General features: G+C 43.3%; 1 protein-coding gene across 1 annotated transcript in view; it reads right to left on the bottom strand.

Annotated features, from left to right (window-relative positions):
- Positions 1–3,434: 3,434 nt before the first annotated feature.
- The window catches only part of LOC147750802 (YEATS domain-containing protein 4), a 237,899-nt gene continuing 233,292 nt past the window's right edge, over positions 3,435–8,041 (bottom strand). Inside the window, exon 7 of the mRNA XM_086918012.1 lies at positions 3,435–7,552. Within this exon, the coding sequence (XP_086774138.1) occupies positions 7,383–7,552 (170 nt within the window). The 3' untranslated portion in view covers positions 3,435–7,382. The remainder of the gene's footprint in view (positions 7,553–8,041) is intronic.

Genomic DNA, 8,041 nt, shown 5'->3' with positions numbered 1-8,041 from the left:
TTTCCAGAGTTGTGCATCTGTTGGTGAAAGCTAAGCAGTATGTGTGTTTGCTGAGGTAATGCTGCCCTTCCTGAGTGTGATGTTATCTGTGTGCTTTGATGATTTGTGTTGTGGAAATTCATGGTGGGGCACTCAGATATGTGGGCTACTGGTTTTTTAGTTGTGCACACACATATTGGTGTGCATGCAGTGCTGTCAGTGTATGTTGCCTTGTACTTGCTTGGTGTGCATCCCCCCGATGACCAGCTGAGTTTGCTATTTGATGGACTGGTATGTGCATCTGCTCTGTTTTTGTTGTGAATGCATGCAGCGTTTGGCTTGTGTTGGCTCTTTCTACTGACAGGTGCAATGTGTGTGTAATGTTCTATTTGCATGACATTGCATGTGGGTAGTTTGTGCATTGTGATACATTAACATGTGTGTTGCATGTGTAGTGTGCATTTCTTGTCTATGTCACATGCACCACAGTGGATTCATGTTCATGAACTTATATTGAGTGCACAATAGAGGTTTGTCCTCTTATTTTTGGCCTGCCACTTGTCAGGTTTATGCATGTGCATGCTTGTGGTACACTATGACACCATGTTCACTTGATGACTGGTGTGGTGTGTATTTGGGTGTTAGCTGATTTGTCCCCTTGATCCCAGTTATTGTTCATGATTGTTTTTTGAGGAGGCAACTCGTGTTTTGGGGCGGGGTGTATGTGCATTGGTCCTGAGTGACAATATTGTGTATGCCTGTTCTGTCTAGGGTCACATTGCCTTTCCACTGTTTGGCTGTACATGGCTGGGCTTGTTGGACTTCTGTGGATGTTGTTTGTAAGATTTGTGTTTGGATATTGTTTTTGGGTCAGCATTGGTTCAGGCATCCCTGAGTGTGAGTCTGACATTTGTAGATGCACCACATTGGTTGTCAGAGAACTCACAGAACATCATTTGCACCATTATATGTTTCTCACAGTTGTTGAGTGTTGCGGGTGTGAGGTGGGTAGATGAGGGGCATGTGTGAAGGTCCTACTTGTGTTTGACAGTCAGGGTGAGTGACAATGAGCCATGTGTGTTGTGCTGATGGTGGCATACACGTCAAGTAAGTTGATACAGATGTGTGGCTCGTCACTGTATGACTTCTGACACTTTCTATCATTCCTGTGCCTATGCATGGCTTGCATTTATGTATCCCTGAATTGTTGCACATAGGTCACTGTGGTTTAATGTCACGCACTGTGCCACCCATGTCTGATTTGAGGGCCTAAGGGTGGTGTAATATGTTCCCCCTCTTGCATGCAATGTACACATATTATGTGGCTTGCTCCATGGCTTTCCAGCACTGTCGACTTCACTTTGGGCTAGCACATGACCTATTGTATGTGTATGTGTCAGAGTGTCAGTGTGGGATATTTCGGAGGGACTTGACAAGTAGTGTGAACAGTTCAGTGGTTGTTCGTAAGCAGTGTGAGTCTTCATTTCTTAATTCTACTCAGTTTGATTCACGTGATTGGAAGTTAGGCATGAGGAGGGTTGTCCAGCCCCTGACCTTCTGTGCAGGGTGTTCATCTTCACCCCCACCTTCCCAGTCAATCTACCTTGTCCTTTGATGTGTGAGGTGCTTTGTTCGCTCTAAGTTGGCAGGGTATGCCCAGACGTGGGTCTCTTGCTCACTTTGCCACTGGATTAAAGCTAGCCTGGCTGATTAGCCAGAAAGCGGTCCCAGGATGCTTGTTTCTGGTCCAGGGAAGACATGGCTTGCCAGTTCGGGCTGGACTGTTCCCATAAGGCACAGGGTCAGACTGATTTGCATATGGCCATGTCTGAACTGGGCTGGCGGAGTGAGCTAAAGAATGATGATGGATTAAACCCAGATCAGTTGACTGGGGGTGAGTGCTTGCAATATTCAACACTTCGTCCATCATCCCCTTTGGTTTTGCTTTGTTAGCCCTAAGTTGGCAGGGTATGCCCAGACGTGGGTACCTTGCTCACTTTGCCACTGGATTCAAGCTAGCCTGGCTGATGGCTGATTAGCCAGAAACCAGTCCCAGGATGCTTGTTTCCGGTCCAGGGAAGACATGGCTTGGCAATTCGGGCTGGACTGTTCCCATGAGGCACAGTGTCAGACTGATTTGCATATGGCCATGTCTGAACTGGGGTGGCGGAGTGAGCTAAAGAATGATGATGGATTAAACCCAGATCAGTTGACTGGTGGTGTGTGCTTGGAATGTTCAACACTCCATCAATTCCTTTGGTTTTGCGTGGTCTAGCCACACCTGGCTGATAAATTGTGCAGGGGGCACAGGAGGGGCACACATCAGGTGTGGAGGAAGCATACTGTGGATAGGGTGAAAGTGGAGCCCTGTGAATCTGGCCAGACTGCCCATGCCAGGCGCTTGCCTTACCTAATACATTGTTTGCATGTTTTCCCGTATCTTCACCGCTGCAGTGACTTGCCCGGGACATTGCTGTGATTGCGGTTGATCGGTGACTCGGATGCGGAGGTGTGAATTTCTAGCCAGCAGGACATGTGTGAGTACACTGGGGGATATGTTCCTGTCCCCACCAGAGCGTCTGATGTGGACGGGAACAGTATTTCAGCACAGGACGTGTGTGTTGTGTTTATACCTACCTGCGGTGTTGACCGCAGCGAGGTCTTATTTGCTGGGAGTGGATGAGGTACAGCAGCAGAAGGGCTGGATCCATAGCGGTGAGGACTGCGTGGTGGTTACCGGGATTGTAGTTTCGTTTTCACCAGTAGTGCTTCTGCTGTCTCCTGGTGGCTGGATTCTCCGGTGTGATGGGCTGTTTGGGACATCGTGATTTGGCCGGCAGTTGGACATCATTCCGCACGGCAGTGTTTCTCTATTGGCTCCCTCCGCCACCAGTGCGAAAGGTAATGTGGCGGGGGGTATTTTCAAAGTGGGCGGTGGTTTTCAGCGGGCGGATCGCCACCGCCATACAAGCGTCGATCCGCCCGCTAAACTAATGACCCCCTAGGTCTCAGAGTTTTTTGGGAAACTTCTTCCCCCTTTTTCACACGAACAATAGTGGAAAAGGTCCATTCTGGTGTAAATCCAGATGTTTTTTGGATTACGCAGATTGATTCACGGGTCATGTGCACAACACAATGCACTGCAACTTATGTTTTTCTGTATAGTATGTAATAAGGGTTCTATATAAAATATATTTCAATTGAACAAAGAATGAAATAAATACTGTTTATATTGATTAACTGATTGAATGCATTTCCGATCTTGTTAATCTAAAAAAGAATCAATAATTTCCACTCAAGGTCTTTTGTGTTTTGTTAGTTTCAGTCACTTCAGAGTGCTGTGTTAGGGCTGTAATTTGTACATTTTGAGGAAAGGGTTGTTAATGAGCAATCAGTGACAAAGAGGGCCCGATCGGATATTTCTACAATCACAAACAACTATGGTGAGAGATGTAAACAAGTTACCAAATATGTTTATTGTACAATGAAGCAAACCTTGACCTTAATCGCTGCATCCCCCAGATGCCATTAAAGCGCTAACAGGGCAGTTTTTGTGTGGACTCATTTATGCATATTCTAACATTCTGCCAGTTTAGATTTGGAGCTTTTACAGCCTGTTGACCAGTTTCTATCAGAGTCTGTTTTTCACATGATGTTGCAGTAGTTCAAGAATACCTCAACAAGGTTACTTATCACCTCAAACCTATGGTTAGTTAGAAGTTGGAGAAATGTCTAGAGCAGATAAAGACACATTCTTGGCCACGAGTCAACTTGCTGAAGGGCAAACAGTGGCCAGAGTAAAAAAGATTGTCTGGATTCCTAGTTTTTGGCATGGTGGCAGGAGCTGTGCCTACACTGGAAGGACACTCTATGGGAAACAAGGAAGATTCTGTGCCTCCTAATACCACAAATTCAGCATACATCCGTCCACGCATGGGAAGCTCTCGCAGTGTCTCTGGCATATTGCAATGATTCATTGTTCGCTTTTCTTGCTCCAAGTGGACATGAGTGCCATCTCTGTATATCTTGAGGATCCCTTGACATTGCCCTAAAAGCGGAGCCAACAGTCTAGCTCTGGCACACTGCTTTGCCGTCACCTACCCAGCCGGTCTTCAGACATTTGTCTGGTCTTCTCCTCCGCAGCTGTCTCCTTCCTTTGGACTTCCAACTCTTCCTGATCTGTTTTTTTCCCTCCTCTTTGCTGTTTAATTGTTTTCCCGTTGAGATCTAGCTGTTTGGCTGATGCCCGGTGGAGCTACCCGATAGCTAAAGAGGAGATGGGCTGTGGACTTCCTGCTCAGCCGTCACCTACCCACCCGAACTTTGGCCAGCCTCTCCTTCGTCTCTCCATCCTATTTAGCTCCTACCCACCTCCTACCCCTTTACCCCACCCTTTACCCTTCTAAGCTCCATTTATTTCGTCTTCTATGCTCTTGAAATGTTTTTCTAGTAACTGATGTAACATGTAAATTATGTAATTTTGTAATTCCTGTGGAACCTTATGTAAAGCGCTTTGTTTCCTCCGAGTCTAGCCAGCGCTATATAAAACTCTCAAAATAAAATAAATGAATAAAAAAAATAAAACTTCACATGACACTGCATGACGACTATTCCAAAGATCCAATTCTAACTTGTTGGCTGCTGTTGGAGAGAATGGATTTGATGCATTTCAGGACCGTCTCAATATTACGTTGTTTTTGACAGTATCAAAGGCGGCTGAAAAGTATCTGAGCCAATTTCTTGCCTTCATCGAGCAAGAGCAAGAGTTCCTTTCCAAATAGGGTAGGGAAGACAAAGTGCCTCATGATGTGTGGGTACCTTCTTAAGACAATTTTTCAAGTATGGGAATACCCGCACCAGAGGATGACGTAAATGGGCTGATATTGGTGAAGGGCATTTTTTAAACACACATGGAGCTGACTCCAGGATGAATGGCAGTGCCTTGAACTGAATGTTGTCAGTTGCCAATTGACCTTGGGTATTTTTGATGACAAATATGAAGCAGTATATGGGTCCTCTAGCACTATGACCATTAGATGGTGCCTCTATAGATGTAAATGTAGTAAGGTTACAATCTTAAAGCTTTATTTCTTGAAAAACCCTCAGGTCTGAAAAAGGGAACAATCACCCAATTTTTTTCTTGAGAAGAAAGAATCCTAAATAAAACCATTGGTTTTGTTGTTCCCCTGGTGCGATGACTTTTGCGTTTTTAAAGAGGAGTTTTAAGATTTCTTCCCGCAAAGCTTTCAGATGAAGATGGGTTTCCTTCTCTGGATGTCGGGAAGGTGTTTTTGTAGCAAAGTATAGTGAATGTCCAAGCCTGATTATGTCCATACCTCAGCGGGCTGAGGTGATGTTGTGCCAGGGTGGAAGAAATGCTTAAATCGTGCCCTTACCTGCAAAGGGGGATTGAGGAGCTGAAGAATCATGTCCAGCGAGATACTGGAGGACTGACTGTGCTTTCCAGAGTTGGAGTAAGTATCCCCTTGCTGGCTTCAGTAACCTTGTTTGAAATTTACGAAAATGAGACTGTTGGCAACCATATCCACGGCCTTAGTATCTCCTCCACTGGTAGTCGTGTCTTTTCTGCAAAATGCTAAAAGAACAGGCTGTGTCACTGTGAGCTATTATGGACACTAAGGCTGCATCTACATGTTTACCAAATAGTTGTTAGCCATCAGACGGCATATTTAGGACCTCAGATAGCACTACAAGTCTAAATGAAGTGCTGTGAAGTCAATCATATCATCGTAGAAGTGTTCCTGTTGACAACTGGTGAAAAGCACTGTTAGAAGTGTCTAACGAGGTGTCCAGGGCAGAAGATACAAACTCTGCTTTTAAAATTGCATTTGCCTTGGTCTGGCAATTATCTGGTGAGTTGCCCATGTAAAGAGGCATCATGCCATAATGGTCTACTATAGTATGACAGAATGGCTGAAGCTGTTGCAATATTTGCCAAGGTTGTGGCAAATACTCTTGGTTGCTTTCCTACGGTGTCTAATCTAAGTCCTTACCTGACAGGTGGTGCTGTGCATGAACCTCCAGGGTTGTGTGAACGACCTGCTGTTGCTGAAATGACAATCACTTTTATTTCGATTCAAGAAACAGATGGAAGAGTTATCGGGAACGTTATAGTTCTTCTCTTATCGAGCCACGGAAACGGTAGTTGATTGGATTCATACAAGAGAGGCCTCATTCACAAATAAGCCTAGTATTGGCTTGATCCAATTGATATTCCAGCCTTACCCTTGAAATCAAAAAGGATGGTCGTTTGAACATCCGTTCAAACTGGGATATTGAGTCTTTGATCAGTTGTCTATCATGGTGGGGAATTTTCAGATATCATGTGGCAGAGAATCATGAAGAATTACATTCTGGTTGATGCCTTTCGCAGAAATGTAAGCAATCCACAATGGCATTTGACCGTCTTGATGGACCAGTTCACAGTCTTAGATGAGGATGGTATTCCTTCACACGGGTCCCCAAAAACTTTAGAAAACCATGTATGGAGCAGTTGATTCACCCTAGGGCATCTAAAGGAAAACAACCACATCAAAGCATCAACTATGAATTAATATACCATAGGAGACCCATGTGCCATCGTTAATGAGCATGTCTGCCTTTTTAAGGCTTGATTCATGATCTGATGTTAACAATGCCGCATGTTTCTGGTGATAGAACAATAAAATACATCAAATAAAATTGTAAGCAAAGAAAACTACCGTGTTGAAACTTATCAAGTTAGCCAATTCACAAGTAACCAAACACTTTACTTCTGAAACATTTGATTTTTAGGGAGGGAATATGAATGTTTAGTCTGCCTGTTAAAATAATTGTAATTTCAGCTTTCACTAGCTTAGTATTGCAGGATCTGATAACACCAAGAAAAAGAGGAGAACATGCAGAAGAAACAATAACATACGTTGCAGTTGCAGAAACACGCGCAGAAATACCAACCTTCCCATCAATTAAGCACAATAGCACATACAATTTATGTAGTTTTTAGCAACTGCAACACTGGACTACAATAATGTTTTATCTATTGGACCATTTGTGCAGTGAAAAAGTCAACAGAGCTAAATGACAAACATAAAGGTTAAAACCAACACAATGTTAGGTGCCAGTGCAAACAATAAACAGGAACATGTCAGTCTCCTCTCCATTTTGAAAAAGGGCATTTGGCAAGACATTGTCCAATATGTTTATATTAGTAAACTTTACCAATGGCTTTGAGACGGCTGAGATGTGTAACAATGTCCAGTTCGCACTTGTAAAATCGTTCACGTATAAAAATTGCAGTTCTTACAATCTGCTCGAAGGCATCAACATCTACATAAGTGTGCCACCTTGCAGCACATTTTCGATTTAGACCAGCCTGCTACTGTTATTTTGTTTGTTGGTTTCTACATGTCTTTAGAGAGATCATCTTCTTCAAGTTTCTTAATTTCATTTTTCAAACTGTTAATAGTTTCACGACTAGCTTTCAACCTTTCTTTGAGGTCAGAGATTTCAAAATTGATTTTCTTTCTAGCAGCGTCCATCTTCTCCTTAGTTTTGGTTTCCAATTCGCTAACTGGAAAAAGAAGAACATTACTCATTTTAATCAAACAGACTCCATATCAAAGTTGGGAAAGTTCCATAAAACACATTGGCATAGGACAGATATCATGACTAAAGAAGGGCTATTTTAAAACCTATGTGCTGCTTTACCTACTGTCCTTTTGTTTTTGTAAGACTATATGACTCGATATAAAAGAAAGATGAAACTAGACTGGCTCAAATACAGGTCTAAAGCGGCAAGTCAATTATAAATATATATACACTTGGACTCATTTCATGCTAAGAATAACACAATCGCGGAACTCCACTCTTCTCCCACCCTTGCCCAACCCCTAAAAAGCACTACCAATCTCAGAGTGAGGACTGTGCCACAAAATGTAATAAAAAATTTGTCATTTTGCATTGGTTCAGAGGGTTTTTCAATAGGAGACCCTGGAAGACCTCTTTATTGAAGGAATGGATAATGAGAACATTTTTGAAAGCTACATGCTCACAGCTTATG

This window comes from Lissotriton vulgaris, chromosome 1_1, assembly GCF_964263255.1.
Source record: "Lissotriton vulgaris chromosome 1_1, aLisVul1.2, whole genome shotgun sequence".
Classification (NCBI taxonomy): domain Eukaryota; kingdom Metazoa; phylum Chordata; class Amphibia; order Caudata; family Salamandridae; genus Lissotriton; species Lissotriton vulgaris.
The sequence above is the reverse complement of the archived record's forward strand: the minus strand, read 5'-3'. Positions and strand labels throughout refer to the sequence as shown.